This window comes from Pan troglodytes, chromosome 4, assembly GCF_028858775.2.
Source record: "Pan troglodytes isolate AG18354 chromosome 4, NHGRI_mPanTro3-v2.0_pri, whole genome shotgun sequence".
Classification (NCBI taxonomy): domain Eukaryota; kingdom Metazoa; phylum Chordata; class Mammalia; order Primates; family Hominidae; genus Pan; species Pan troglodytes.
Window position 1 is genome coordinate 52,084,645 of NC_072402.2, and position 17,022 is coordinate 52,101,666.

At 35.3% G+C, this 17,022-nt stretch overlaps 1 protein-coding gene across 9 annotated transcripts in view; it reads right to left on the reverse strand.

Annotated features, from left to right (window-relative positions):
* Window positions 1-17,022, reverse strand: part of IPO11 (importin 11) — a 221,483-nt gene that overhangs the window by 91,000 nt on the left and 113,461 nt on the right. For 5 of the 9 annotated variants that reach the window (XM_054684346.2, XM_016953259.4, XM_517742.9 and 2 more), the window contains exons 21-24: window positions 11,068-11,183; window positions 6,540-6,616; window positions 547-626; window positions 35-115 (exon numbers count right to left, since the gene is read on the reverse strand). The exons of 2 other annotated variants lie outside the window; for them this stretch is intronic. In XM_054684346.2, the coding sequence (XP_054540321.2) occupies window positions 35-115; window positions 547-626; window positions 6,540-6,616; window positions 11,068-11,183 (354 nt within the window). The remainder of the gene's footprint in view (window positions 1-34; window positions 116-546; window positions 627-6,539; window positions 6,617-11,067; window positions 11,184-17,022) is intronic. 2 more of the 9 variants (XM_054684345.2, XM_063811214.1) reach the window with 1 other exon arrangement.

Genomic DNA, 17,022 nt, shown 5'->3' on the forward strand with positions numbered 1-17,022 from the left:
TCATAAATATATTCATTTAAAATGATCACAATACCTTGAGCACCTGAACTTGACCTTCTGTAGTAATTTCCTTTAAAAGTTCACAAAAGGACTGGCATAGACCTACTGCGTATGTCTGAAATTCAATTAAAAGTCAATATATGTAAGAATATATCTGTAATATCAAAAAGGCATAAAATTTCATTTGGGATTCATTATAATATACTTGAGAATTATACACTAATGGTCTAAGCATATCAAATTTCAATCAGAACGCTTAGGAAAAGTTAAAAAAGATTATGCCAAATAAAAATATAGATTATTGATACACTGATTTTCATAGGAATATAAAAAAAATTTGTTGACATAGCACATTTTCTGCATTGAGAAAGGAACTGCATGCAGCACATCTGCCCTGCAATGGGAAATGCTCACAGTCAATGTTTCTCTGTCTTAAAATAACAGACCAATCTTAAAATTTTGAAAAGGTACCCCCTGATTTCAAATAAGAAATAATCAAAATAATAATTATATAATTTCATATAATGCAAAAGTACTCCAACATACCTGTAAAAATTCTGTTGATGATAAAAAGATATAACCATTGATGATCTTAAAGCAAGTTCTAAGATTTTCTGAACTTAGTTCTGCCAAAACAATAAATGTCAAACAAAAAACCAAATTAATTCACTGCTCAAAATTAGTTTAAATGAAGTGATTCACAGTTATTTAAGACTAATTTGCATACTCTAGAAACCTCTTCCGAGTACTATCGAGACTACCAGTATCTATAGATATCTAAAAACTGGCATCACTAGGACTTAAAGGGTACAGTCACCAATGATCACGCCACTGCACTCTAGGGTGGGCAAAAGAGTGAGACCCTGTCTCAATGAATGAATGAATGAATGAATGAATGAATGAATACTGGTATCAACCCAAAGCTTAATGCTACCTCATTTGCTTTTCACTGGGTGAAACGTTCAGAAAAAAGCCAAGCTCCCCATATATTTTCCTTTCAGAAAAAAAAACCACCTAACCATTTGACCCAACTTTTCATTTCAAAATAAATTTTTACTGCTAGCATGGCATACTACATGAAACTGAATCATTTTACCATCATATTTTGACATCTGCTTAAATGGGTTCACTCAGTGAACATTTACTGTTACTGCACTTGCACTAAATATGCGATATTACTTCTCAACAGAGTCCTGATCACACTCCAAAAAAATTATATTATGTTTAGATATTTTCAATCTTTCAGTTTTTATCAGAAAAGGATATCGTTTTTAGCTATTCCTTTGCAAGTGCAGAGTAGAAACTATTTGTTAAAACTGAATATGATCAAAAGTTGACACTGTGCTATTTTACATGTTTCACTACTTAAAATAATAATACAAAGGAATACAGGCTGTACGTGTAAAATTATACAGATTAAAATATGACCCCAAAATATCATCGATGCCTAAAACCTGCCATTCTTTGCTGCAAGTATTTTAGAAATTATATTCACTCAAAATAAGACAAATTATTTTTTCTTAATTTCTGGCAAAAGATTAGCCCCTGTGTTCTTATCTATCATATCTTAATAAAAAGAAGACATTCTATTCAGATGTGAATTTTCCATTTATTTTCACATAAGAATGACAATCCTATCCTGTCTCAAAATGTCTCTGAAGGCATTAGTTCCTAAACTTTAGGATTTGACAGTTTTAAAAAATGAGGATAAGAAGGGGACAGGAAATGATAAACTTATTACTAGTTACTAATCTAAAAGACATAAAAAAACCAAAAACTGTCATCTAAGTATCTTTTTACAACAGAAGATAAAAATCTCAGGATAAAGGGGGCCTTTATATTAGATAAAGCTATCATTATGAAAAATTCACATTATCCTTTTCTCCTCAAGGAGAAAGCCTGGACTCGTGCATACTTTTTTTGTAGACCAACAATGAACAGCAGACTGGCCATCGCCATGAAAAGTAGGGCCAAGGGTCTATATTTAAGAGAGAACTGAGAATGGCTTCATTCCAGACGTATCAGGGAATATAATTTTGAAATCATTGCCAAGTATAATTTTATCAAAATCAATGTTTAAAAAAAAAACAACATTTAAGAAGACTTGATATAAAAAGAAAAGAGCCCGTCTCTTCCTACAGATATTTAAAAACTATTCCTGGATCGTTCTATACAAATTAGGTCACTTCACACTGCTTTCCATGCCTCTGCCATGCCCAGGATGGCACTGACAAAATTTTCTTGGGCATGTTATCATCATCAAATAAATAAATAAATAAATAAATAAATAAATAAATAAATATTAATATTATACATAGCCCTAAAATTAACAAATTTATCTGTTTTAAGGTACTGGACACTGTTCATTACATCCACAAGTTCCTAGTGAGACTCTAAAGAAAAATTTTCTAGTCCTAATACCAAGAAGTTATACTTCAATCATGCAATAGATAGGTATTTACTTTCAGATACTGAGTAATTTATGTCTATGGTTCGCAGTCAGGGGCAATTTTGTCCCCTACAGGACATTTGGGAATGTCTAGAAACATTTTTGTCATCACTATCATCAAGTAGGTAGAAGCTGAGGACACTTTTAAACATCCTTCAATGCAAAGGAAAGTCCCTCACAACAAAGAATTACCTGACCCAAATGTCAACAGAGCCAAGACTGAAAATCCCTGATTTAAGTGACTAGGTTTTTCTTTTCGTAGACTTCTACAGAGCTCTAAGGTAAACCTGTATATAACCTATCAAAGTATTTAGTTATGCACTGTGCATATATGATTCATATCTTTAGTGTGATTTTATTTTATAATCTACTATTTGCTTTTATTTATAATTTTGCTCCTATATTTAATTTGTATTTTACATATATATTCCTTTAAATTTCTGTAAGGAGGACAGGGAGTGAATTATTAAATTATGTTATAGAGAATCTAGAGAAATCTGCTTCATCCTTTCCAAATTTGATAGAAAGTTACCAGCTGAAAAATTTTACAGTTAAAGGAACATTAGTGTTGCATTCGCAATAACTAGAACAAGAGCCAGTCACATGCTGATCTTTTAAGTAATGAGAATACTAAGTAAATTAACACCATAACATAGATTTAAAGAAAAAAAGCCATTAGAACTAAATTAATATAATTACTTCCAGTTACAGCCTCTGGTTCTGCTTAAAATTTATCAGATTCTATTTACACGTAGGGAAAAGGACATAAAATGAATCTTAGCCTTGAATATATTCATAATTAACGCATCCTAAAAAACCATTAACTTAAACATCTTAAAGTGTTCTATAATGTTGGCTTTATATGTTTTAAAGTAAGAAACTTTCTGCCAGTGGCTTTCTTGCTTTCTTTCTTCTTCTTTTTTTTTTTTAAAAGAGAAAGCATCTTGTTCTGTTGCCCAAGCTGGAATGCAAGAGCAGAGTAACGGCTCACTGCAGCCACTGCAGCCTTGATCCTCTCGCTTCAGCCTCCTGAGCAGCTAGAATCACAAGCACGGGCCACCAAGGCCGGCTAACTTTTATTTCTTGTACACATGGGGTCTTGCTATGTTGCCCAGGCTGGTCTCAAACTCCTGTCCTCAAGCAATCTACCTGATTACAGGCATGAGCCACTGCAACTAGCCCAGTGGCTTAATTTCTGCTTAGAAAAATATAATACCTATCATACTTAATAAACAGATAGCTTAAAAGCACTGTTCTAATAAGAGAATTTAACATACAAAAACAGTATTCATTTTGGTTTATACTCTTAAAAGATTAAATATTCTGGTTGTATATAAAAATAAATTTTTAAACTTTCATGAAAGAATGTACGGCCAGGCATGGTGGCTCACGCCTGTAATCCCAGCACTTTGAGAGGCCAAAGTGGGTGGATCACCTGAGGTCGGGAGTTCAAGACCAGCCTGACCAACATGAAGAAACCCCATCTCTATTAAAAATACAAAAAATTAGCTGGGGTGGTGGTGCATGCCTGTAATCCCAGCTACTCGGGAGGCTGAGGCAGGAGAATCTCTTGAACCAGGGAGATGGAGGTTGCAGTGAGCCAAGATTGCACCATTGCACTCCAGCCTGGGCAACAAGAGTGAAACTCCGTCTCAAAAAAAAAAAAAAAAGAAAGAAAGAAAGAATATACATGCAAAAAGCTGTATGTCAAACTCAAACAAAAATGAAGGTAATACTGAGGTCAAGATGTACAAATAAACATGAACAAATGTAATTTGTAAATAGAATTTCTTCATTATTGATGTAAATACACATACCACAATGCATAAAACAAATTATGTTTATCTTTTTTGTTTGAACAATAAAAGTAGAAAATAAATAATAGAATCCACATCACCTATATTCATTGAAACTTTATAAAATAGAACTTTTTAAATCTTTAAAAATTAAAAAAGTTTAAATTGAACATCCATTATCAAAAGGTTGAAATTTCATTAGTTCTTGATTCAGTAAAGTAACAAATCCTGAAGAGCCAGTCAATGGTAGGATAATTTTTAAATGGGAGTAATGTTAATAGTGACAGTAATAGTACTAAACATACTAGCAAAACATTAGATAATGCTTACTATGTGCCAGGCATTATTCCAAACACATAAAAGTCCTTATTGATTTGGTAAGAAATATGCATCAACTACAAAGATTTCTATCATTAAAACTACACCACAGGCTGGGCATGGTGGCTCAAGCCTGTAATCCCAGCACGTTAGGATGCCGAGGCAGGTGGATCACATTAGGCCAGGAGTTTGAGAGCAGCCTGGGCAACATGGTGAAACCCCATCACTACTAAAAATACAAAAATTAGCTGGGCATGGTGGCACATGCCTGTAGTCCCAGCTACTCAGGAGGCTGAGGCAGAAGAATTGCTTGAACCTGGGAGGTGGAGGTTGCACTGAGCTGAGATTGAGCCACTGCACTCCAGCCTGGGTGACAGAGCAAGACTCTGTCTCAAAACAAACAAACAAACAAACCACCAACAAAAAAAACCACTACACTAGAGCACTTACCTAAAGCTACACTAAAAATAGTGTCATACAGTTATAGTAAAGTAAGTCATATGCTTTGTATTTAAATCTCTTCTTCTTGGTTACCAATCCCTCTCCCATCACTCTTAGGGAACTGAACATTGTGGAGACTAAGCATGCTGAATTTGAGGTGGAAAACAGGGTGAAATGAGACCAATATGTGAAATCACACATATGTGGAAGCAGCTGAATGTTGTTCACGACAAAGTTGGTAAAAGGGCTGGCTGAGGTGTCTAATCTTAGGTCAAATATAAAGAAGCCTGTGGACTGCCTAAAGTAGCATGGTATGTAGTCTCCAAGTTAGGTAGAACAGAACTAAAAAGGCCTTCACCAAAGAACCCTATTCTCCTTTTCTAGTAGATCAACACCTATTGCCACTGACTTCATCTTTGGTAAGTTTTTCCTTTTATGGGGACTCTAGATAACAAACAGCAAATGGCTCTTTATTGGAAAACAAATGGTTACCTTGATTGTTATTTGAAAAGAGTAACAAAAAATTTAGGAGAAAATGTGAAGAACTAATCACATTATCTAACCACCATGGTCATCCAACAAATAAGGCAAGAAAATGATTTTTTAATCAGTTACAATTGTTTTTAGTCCACATTTGCTGGTATTTACAAAGAGTGAGTCTATTTTTCCAGTGTGTCATTCATTATACCTCAGGGACATTTTTTGCCTCTAATAATCCCAGCGCTTTGGGAGGCCAAGGCAGGCAGATCACGAGGTCAGGAGTTCGAGACCAGCCTGGCCAGCACGGTGAAACCCCGTCTCTACTAAAATATAAAAATTAGCTGTGTGTGGTGGTGCACACCTGTAATCCTAGCTACTCAGGAGGCTAAGGCAGGAGAACAGTTTGAACCTGGGAGGTAGAGGTTGCCACAAGCCGAGATCACACCACTACAATCCAGCCGGCGCAACAAGAGTGAAACTCCATCTCCAAAAAAGAAAAAAATAGCCAGATGTGATGGTGTGTGCCTGTAGCTCTAGCTACTCAGGAAGCTAGAGGAGTTGCTTCAGTCCAGTAGTTCGAAGCTGCAGTAAGCTGTGGTCATACCACTGCACTCCAGTCTGGGCAACAGACCAAGACCTTGTCTCAAAACAAAACAAAACAAACAACACCAACAGACTTATTTGTCAATATTAGGGATTAAATAAAAATGGAAGGTATGTATGTTCTCATTTATAAATGGAAGCTAAACATTGAGTACTCAAGGACATAATCATGGCAAAAATAGACACTGCAGACTACTAGAGGGCAGAGGGAGGAACTCAAAGGTTGAAAAACTATTAGGTACTATGTTCACTAACTGGATGACAGAATCAATTGTACCCCAAACCTCAACATCACGCAATATATCCATGTAACAAACGTGTACATATATCCCCTGAATCTAAACTAGAAGTTGAACTTACAACTTTGTTGTAATGCCTCCAAATTATGTTTCAATGCCTCCAAATTATGGTTGCATTCAAAAACATTAGTAAGTTTATGCTTTAACACATACCAAGAAGTGGTGACATATTCTGAAATATACGAAGCAACTCTGGTGTAATACATGGACTGTTTTCCAAAGTTACTAACCTAGGAAGGAAAAACAGATGATTAAACCACTTTCCATGCCCATTAAAGCCATTAACATATGACTTAAATATTTTAAAAGGTCTCATTTAAATGAAGAAAGGTAAGTGTATAATCAGTTAAGTTATAAAAATTATCTAAGAAAGAATTAACCAAATGCCTCAAAATAAAAACCTGTCTGCAAATTATGTAATATTTCTACATACATAGCAAAGGTAGTAAGGAAAGTAACTACAGTTGACCCTTGCACAACATGGCTTTACACTGAGTAGGTCCACTTAAACCCAGACTTTTTCAACCAAATCCAAGATTAAAAATACAGTATTCACAGGATGCAAAACCAAAGTACATGGAGGGCTGACTTTTCACATACACATATACACAGGTTCCGCAGGGCTGACTGCGGGACTTTAGTATGCATGAATTTTGGTATATGTGGTAGCCCTGGAACCAATCCCCTGTTGATAGACATAACTGTATATACTAAAGTATCCATAATAATGAAATTATAACAATAAACCAAAAGCATAACTATTACAGATTGGTCAAACAGGTAAAAAAGTTATTTTGTTGTTCTGATTTTCTTGATATGTTCCTCTGCCACATGTAATTGATGTGTTCTTCGATGGGAAACTAAGCTAATAAGTTAGTAAAACTTATGCTAAATGCTTAATAAATATGAACTTAGTACAACAAAGGCCATTACAAGCCAATCTGACCGCATTAGCAGTTATGAAACAATCCATAATATAATACGTACACATGGAAGGTTTCGTGCAACAAAGGCAAATTACAAACTAATCTGACGACAATCCATGACATAATACACATCCATGGTGGGTTATCAGAGAAGTGTGTGATTGGTCTATCTGTTCACATCCCCCAACCCTCAAAACAAGGATTGTTTTGATTGTTGAAACAGCAGCAAGGAAAGGAGGGGAAAGCCTATTCAAAATCTAATACTGGCTATAAAAACTAAAAACTAAGGAATAACCTGATGATGCTATCAAAACTGTAAAGAACCCCGGCCCCCAACATGGGTCTACTTCCAGTTCCTTTTCTTAATTGTTCAAACATACAAAGAATAGATTGTTATATATCACAAAAATCATTCCAGTGCAATGAAAACAATTTTTAAATTGTTAAACATAGCACTGATATAAAATCAAAAAGAATCACAAAATGTAGATCATAGATCCAAATCATTAATAGAAGAAAAAATAAAATTAGATAAAATGTTAGAAAAATGTTTATAATATGCATTAATAGTGGAATTCCCCACCAAGTAAAGTTTATCCTAGGAAATCAAGTTTCTTTTAAAAGAAAGGTTTTTTCTTAAGAGAAAGATATGATCTTTTGAGTAAATAGCAAAAAGCAATCAAATTTGTTTTGTTTTTTAAATGATCATATTACATTTAATAAGACATAGCTGATACTGCTGCCTGCTTACCAGTATTCATTACTACCTCATCCAATTTTCTTAGAAACAAAAAAACTATACAAAGTCTTTTGTTCAAATTCTGTTTAAAAATAATTTATTGTATTAAATGTTTATATTAAGATAGAAGAAAGGCTAAAAGTTGATGAGCTGATTTTCTTAGAATGGAGATCAGATGACAACAAGCCCATAAACCTAAAGCAAGTAGAATAAGATAATAAACATAAGAGCAGATATTAATAAATAGGAAACAGATATACAACAAAGAGAACCAAAGCCAAAGGTTGTTTTTGAAAAGCCTAGTAACTGACAAATCTCTAGTGAGATGGATCAAGAGGAAAGTAAAAAGCCATAGTAGGAGATAAATCACATAATCAGTCTGAAAGCTTCACTCCATATTCGTGACCCCAAGCATCAACTGGTGTACTGGTTTTATCCCTAATAAATTCAAATTCCCATTCTCTAAGATAACTACTTTATACCTTCTCTCACCTACAGACCTCTCATATCTTGTGCACACTCCTAATCCAGCCCATTACTCCCCACTAAAGACGATGCTTCATATTTTGTTGAGAAAATACAAACTATTGGATGGAACACCTCCCTATCTCATTCCACTACAAAATTTGGAAAACCACCTTCTGCCTCCAGTTAAAATGCATGAAGTATCCCAGCTGCTACCAAAATTCAACCCCCTCCACTTGAGCTCTGAATCCCACCCCTTTTTGCCTCCTTCATTTATCCCACTCTCTCAATTCAGCCTCACCCATTCCTCTAGATCTTCACATTTCCCACACTACCCAGCTGTTGCCCCATGTCTATGCTCCTCTTAATAGTAAAAGCTCTCAAACAAGTTATCAGTGTGCATAGTCTGTACGGACTTACCTTCAATTCATTCTTCAGTCTATTCCAATTCTAATTTCTGTTCTTACCACTCCGGTAAAAACCCTCCTATCATCTTCATGTGGCCAAATTCACATCTCTATACTAATCTTACCAGGAAAATCAGCAACATTTGACAAAGTTGACCACTTTCTCCTCTTTTAGGAAACATTCTCCTCTCTTGGCTTGGTTTTCCTACTATATAAGTAAACAGCTCTTCTCTGTCTTTGTAGATGGCTCCTCGTGTCCTCAAAATGTTACAGGTTCATTAGAATTCTGCCCTGGCCAGAATGTTCTCTGTCCTTCTCTTCTTAGGCAATCTTTAATTATCCTTAGGCATTGAATGCCATATCCAAAGTGCCAACCACTTCAGCAAACATTATCTCATATTCACAACAACCATGTAAGGGTAGGAATTATTCTTCATTTTAAAGACAAGAAAACTGTGGTTCACCAAAGATGATTAACTTCTTAAAATTACATATATAATGCAGTAGTATAACTGGGATTGGCACCTATGTTTGCCTGATTTCAAATATAAACTCTAACCCATCAAGAAAAATTCATGAAGAAGGATGTACTCTCTTTAAAGAAACTCAACTATTAACAAATTAGGTAATTAAAAAATTTTTCTCCTAATAATTTATTTTTATTAGCATGTAACTAAAAGCTAGGAAAAAACATTACCATTAACAAAGCCGTACATTTTTATTATTACTTTTTAATGTAATCCCTTGAAAATATCTACACCTTTAATAACACATTAATATATTGTCAGTAATACTGATAATTCTGAGTCTAATCTCTTTAATATTGGATTTTTTCTAACATTCAACATCATATAGTATCTACATGTTTACACAAAATTATTTATATGCCAGGAATTAATATTTTATCTTACAGTCTAGGGCAGAGGATGGCAAACTACAGCTCATGGGCTAAATCCACCCACGTACTTATTTCTACAAATGATGTTTAATTGGCGCACAGCCATACCTACTTACATATTGTCTATGACTGTTTTGACACTGACAGCAGAGTCAAATAGTTGCAACAAAGACTGTGTGACTTAGAAAGCCCAAAATATTTAATATCTGGTCCTGTCTAGTACAAGTTTGCCAACCTCTGATCTAAAGTAATCCATCCTTATACAAATATAAGTGTTTGAATATAAAACATTTCAACAACAGGCTAATTTACAACCAAACCATATACATGCCATTTAAGTTCGAACAACACCTTTCTGAGGAACGCAAACCACAAATTAATAAGTATCTAACTAGTAAAGTTTTAAAGTCATTCATCTCATATTCCGATAAAGATCATTATTTATAATTTGCACCAAAGGTAATTTCTAAGAACCAAAACTGTTAAATTCTAGACATCTAACAAAAACAGTTAGTTCCAAAGGGAAGGAGGGAGGGATGAAGAGAATCAAATGTTCATTTCTTTTACAGTTGATTTCTATGATTTGCTTTCTTTAACTGCACTATCAATTTACAAAATGGGATTTTGAAACTTTTCATGTATTATTGAAAGATTGTCTCTGGAGAAAACTGTTGCCAACAGTCAAGTGAGCTTAATAAAGCAAAAGGATTTTCTAGCACAGTTGCTTACACACCGTGGGCAGTCAATAAGCCTTTGTAGCACCGAGCTGCCACAGAAGCAGGGCATTTTTTTTAACCTCTTAATAACGCATACTACTAATTTACTCAGTAGAACAGTAAGTTAAGACTGTAAGTCGCATTAGCATTTGGAGCTGAGGTATAATATCTCAACACTTGGTTAAGTAGTAAGAGGACCTCAATATCCCCCAAACATCTCATTTAACAGACTGGAAATTGTAAGTCAGTAACTTTTTGGAAAAGTTACCATGACCCCATATTACATGACAAATTCCAAAAGATGAAATGCAGCTGAGTTCCTACTGAAATGTCCCCCTTTAACTTTGTCTACTATAATCCTACACTGATTGACAGCTGCCAAAAAAAGGAGATATATGTCCCAGTTTGAAGAAACAGAGTTTACATTTTTTGTTTTTAAAGCCCTATTACATGACCTTAACTTTACTGGCATGAGAGTAGGAAAGGTCACGAATAAAATAAGATCCATGGTATTAAGTTTTTCCTCTTACCATAATTCTAAACCATCTTCCAGAAGATAAACATGTGGAGGCTGTGAAACATCTGTACTCAGTTGAATAACTGGGAGCAGGAAAGGGTACAGGTTCTTGCTGTCTGCTCCTAATCCCTATGGGAAGTATAAATAAAACTTATAATAAGACACTCTAATGTCCCATCACCCACCAAAAAATTACCTATCATATAAGAAGCCCTAAAACCAATGAAAAAAATGAATCATATTTTTAGGAAGGTCCTAATTACAAGTAATAGCAAAACAAAGTTCTGTTTATAATTGGAAAGGAAAAATTAAAAAATACTATTCAATTGCCTATTGGCAGTTAAAAAAATATATGTCAAGGCTACATACATCTGTTCATTTTAATAGATTGCACATATAAGAAATATCTATTTTCCTCTCCCTGTCTCTACAGATGACATACTAACATTGGTATTTTAAATTCTATAGATGCTTTCACCTAAATAATTAATCTAAAATGAACCCACCCTAAATGTTCATCAGTAAAGTAACTGAATTATGGAACAGATTCAAGAATATTGAAAAGCCATTAAAAAAGATTTTAGGGGCTGAATGCCATGGCTCATGCCTATCATCCCAACTCACTGGGAGGCCAAGGCGGGAGGACTGCTTGGGGCCAGGAGTTGGTGACCCCCCTGGGCAACATGGCAAGACTCTGTTCTTGAAAAACATTTAAAAGTTAGCCAAGCATGGTGGTGCCTGCTTATAGTCCCAGCTACTCAGGAGACTGAGGCAGTAGGATCGCTGGAGCCCTAGAATTCAAGGCTGCAGTCAGTGAGCTATGATCCCACCACTGCACTCCAACCTACATGACAAAGCAAGAATCTGTCGACCTCCTCACCTCACACACACACACACAAAAAAAAAAGGATGGGAGGATTTGACACAGAATTTTAAATTTTCAAACAAATTCTTTTTAAAAGGTGCAGAAGTGTGTATAACAATTCCACATGTCAAAGAATTTTTCTAAATATCTAGATATCTGTATATGGTATACACAAAAATGTTTCTGGAAGCAAACAGAAAAAACTGTTAATGCTTCTTAGATACAGGAAAGGAAAAAGGATGATGTTGGGATGAGGGCAAAGGCGTTTTTGTTATCTTTTCAACATATTTAAGAATTTTTGATAACATTTTTAATGAATCAAGAACACAAAGATGGAAGAAGAAGAGAAGTTTCGATCTAAAATTCTAGTTTGCTGAATTACTGTCTTAGGGAGGTTGATTCAATGTATTACACAGTAGGTATTTTGGAAGAAAACAAAACGGGTAAAAAGTCAATCTGTAAAACATAATAATATCTATAATTTGATGAACACAAAAAGGAAACCAAATAAATTACGAAATACCTCCTCACCTAAGAAGTAATTCAAATGTCAATATAATTCAAAGCAAATTACAATGCCACACAGTATATATGTATTCCCCTTTTGATGACGCATACTACTAAGTTCAATTGTTGGGATTTTATCTGCAATTCTCCAGTGTACAATACATTATTTTTTAACTACAGTCACTGCACTGTATATTAAATCTCCAGAACTTATGTTAAATATAATTTTGTCCCTTTTAATAATGAAAAACCACTTGGAAGGCTTTATTAAGGAGTTTTCCAAAGGAAGAGAATTATGAAAATGCCATTATTTAACAGAGTAGTACATATTGGGCCTTAAAACTCACTTCAATTTCACTCTCCATAGCTCAATCTTCCATGAAACAAAAAAGAAAGAATATTAAGAAAAAACAGTCAAGTTCATTTTGATTATCAGTAGACTTAAAATTTCCTTGGAAAATTTATCTACTTACTTAAATGTGTATTCCAATATTCAAAATATGCTAGCATTAGCAAAACTAAAGTAAGCAATTGCTAAACACACTGCTTTCAAAGATTGTATAGAGAAATCCCACGTATCCTTCACCCAATTTCTCCTTACATCTTATGTAATTATAGTAGAATACTAATTCTACTATACTATATAACACACTGTCTTAATCAATGCTTGAAGAGATTCAATACCTTATAATTCTAGTGGCTAAAGAATGTGTCCAATCCCTGATATGCAGCTTTAAGTAAATGTAAGCACCCTTTGGGCCCACAGTAACTACAAGACATTGCCTACAATACTCTGAAAGTTCAAAAATGAATTCATCGGTTATTAAAATAAGAAAACTACCAGGAATAATTAAAGAGGGGAGAATTAATATTCTACTATAATTACATAACATGTAAGGAGAAATTGGGTGAAGGACACATGGGATTTCTCTATACAATCTTTCAAACGTCCTGTGAATCTATAATTTTTTCCACAAAAGAAAAGTTTAAAAAAAAAATAGCATCCTCCAAATACCATTCTCAGGGTAGTATCCTTGGCTGTCTTCTCATGTCCCATGAACACACTGATGATATACAAAAATCTATCATATCTACAACAACTCTCTGAATTCCAAACAATCAACTAACTACAGCACATTATCAGCCAGAAGGTTATCTCAACCTCTAATACTGAACCAACTCATTGTCTTCCTAAAACACAGTTCTTCTTCCTGTATTTCCTAACTCAAGTGACATGAATCACTATCTACCTAGTGATAAATTATATCATGGCTACCTCCTGGTTCTTCTTCTTCTTCAAAGAAGAAATATCTCCTAAATATTTTTCAAATCTTTCCCCTTCTCTCCATAATTCAGGTTCTCATCATCTTTTTTCTGATTAACAGTCTCCTAATTAGTCTATTTGACCTTAGTTTTACCCACTTCCAAACTAGTGTCCTCAGTGGTGCCCTGACTACTTTTCTAAAATAAAAATCGTAACGTTTCTTCCTCTGACCTTCAAGAGATGTTCGCTTAGCCTTCCTCACCAGTTCCCCCTATACAAGCTCTGTACTCTATGTTCCTGCTATACCAAATAATGCACAGTGTTAGAAATCACTATGTTAACATCTGGAGAAAGCTAACAGAGGAACAGTTTCAATACATGCATTTACTACTGTTCTTTCCCAAAGCCAACTAAAAGGATACAGGAGGATTAAAAAAAAAAAAAAAGAACTAAAAACAGAAATACAAAGACAGAATAAGAAGAGATAAAAGTAATTCACTTTGGAAGCTGGGAAGAAAGACAAGTGCTAACTGATTTAGCCAACTAAGAAACCAAAACTAAAATCCAGCAGGGGAGCAGGAAAAGACAAACTACCTGATTTACACTACAGAAAAAAGACTGAGGAACTAATGGCACCAGGTATTTTGAGAGGTGTGTGTGTGTGTGCACAACTGCGTGTGCATATGCATGCCTGCACTTAGGGGACAGAGGATTAGAGGACAGTGAAAAGGAAGTATTAATAATAAGAGGACTTCTAGAAAATGTTTAGAAAGCAGTTTGATGCCAAGATCTCATCCAGATACATAAGAAGACAAATAACTGGCCCTCCTCTGAACCAGAATAAAACCAGCTATTTATTTTCTGCTAAGATAAAACAGATGGTTTCAAGACAGGGAGATACCAGGTAATCAAGAACAGGAATATGACATAAAACAGGAAGATTACATCAGCATGTAACAGGTAGGAGACTGAGGGGTCCTTCACTGAGGAAAGACCTTAAAAAATTAACCCGAAAACATTCTCCTACAAAACCCAACCAGACCATCCTAAAAGAAAAACACACAATTATGGCCGGGAGCAGTGGCTCATGCCTGTAATCCCAGCACTTTGGGAGGTCAAGGCGGGCAGATCAGCTGAGGTCAGGAGTTTGAGACTAGCCCGGCCAACATGATGAAACACTGTCTCCACTAAATACACAAAAATTAGCCAGGCATGTTGGTGCATGCCTGTAGTCCCAGCTACTGGGGAGGCTGAGGCAGGAGGATCACTTGAACTCTGGAGGTGGAGGTTGCAGTGAGCCAAGATCGCACCACTGCACTCCAGCCTGGGCAACAGAGTGAGATCCTGTCTCAAAAAAAAAAAAAAAAAAAAAAACCCACCACAATCAGCAAGCCTCCCCACCACACCACATACACAATCCTTCCACTCAGCTTTTTAGTGTCCGCTCCTAAATTTATACAGACAAAATGCTGATCTTGAAGTTGGGTGATGCTTCAGGATTCATCACACTCTTCTTCCTTTTTTGTGTATGCTTTAAATTTTTCATAATAGAGCATAAATAAGTAAATAAGAGAAGGCAACCGAGGATCAACAGATATGATTAAAATGTTTGCTATGAAAAACAGAAAACAAAACAACTAACTAAATAGAAAACAGCACCTTAAAAGAAACAGAGACCAGGCAGAGATGAAAGCTTGGAAAAATACATCATTAGTATCTTTGGTAATTAAAACACTGCATTAAAGAAAACACTGCATTCATAAAACAAAAACAAAATGTTGTACAAAAGAATTATTCAGGAAAACACAAAAGAACCCATAGGCATTAAAACATGTCACCAGAAAAGAAAAACTCAATAAAAAGGCTGAAAGATAAAATAGAGAAAATTCCCTAGAAAGTAGAACAGAAGGAGAAAGAGGAAAAAAAAAAAGCAGGAAGGAAACAAAGAAAATCAGACAACTGGTTCAGAATATCTATCATGTAAGTAACAAAAAGTTCAGAAAGTAAGAAAAGAAAAATACGAAGAGGAAGAAATAAAATACAATGGAGTCATCTAGCATTCAAGAACATGAGTTTCCAGCCTGAAATGTCCACCAAGTGTCCAGAACAGTGAAATGAAAAGGTACTCCCATCATGAAACTGAAAACAGGAACACAGAGATGATCACACAAGTTGCCAGAAAAGGGAAGGAGGGGTAATACATCCAAGAATCAAGAATTAGAATGGCTCCAGGGTCCCCAGAGCAATTTTGGAAGTCTTAAGACAAAGAAAAAAAAAGTCTCCAAAATTTTGAGGGGGAAACCTAGACTTTTATACCAGCCAAACTACTAATCAATTTGAAACTAGAATGAAGACATTTTCGCACATGCAATATCTCAAAACAAAAAATTTACCTCCTATGTATTTTTGCAAAATGCTACTGCCATTCATGGCTGCCATCAGAAAAAGAATGTAAAACAAGAAAAGATATGACATGATGCGCAGAAAATAGACATCCCACAGAAAGGATAGGCAGTGAAAGAAAATCCAGTTACAACAGCTGTGCAAAAGCCTAAGTAAAACCAGTCCAAACTAGAGCACATAAGAATCTGTCATATCTCCCATCTCACACCAGTTAGAATGGAGATCATTAAAAAGTCAAGAAGTAACAGGTGCTGGAGAGGATGTGAAGAAATAGGAACACTTTCACACTGTTGGTGGGACTGTAAACTAGTTCAACCATTGTGGAAGTCAGTGTGGCAATTCCTCAAGGATCTAGAACTAGAAATATCATTTGGCCCAGCCATCCCATTACTGGGTATATACCCAAAGGATTACAAATCATGCTGCTATAAAGACACATGCACATGTATGTTTATTGTGGCTCTATTCACAATAGCAAAGACTTGGAACCAACCCAAATGTCCATCAATGATAGACTGGATTAAGAAAACATGGCACATATACACTATGTAATACTACGCAGCCATCCTTTGTAGGGACATGGATGAAGCTGGAAACCATCATTCTGAGCAAACTATCGCAAGGACAGAAAACCAAACACAGCACGTTCTCACTCACAGGTGGGAACTGAACAATGAGAACACTTGGACACAGGGTGGGGAACATCACACACCAGGACCTGTCATGGGGTCAGGGGAGTGGGGAGGGATAACATTAGGAGATATACCTAATGTAAATGACGAGTTAATGGGTGCAGCACACCAACATGGCACACATATACATATGTAACAAACCTGCACGTTGTGCACATGTATCCTAGAACTTAAAGTGTTAAAAAAAAAAAATCTGTCGTACCTCTTCAAGATGATGAAAGTAACAAAACATCACTG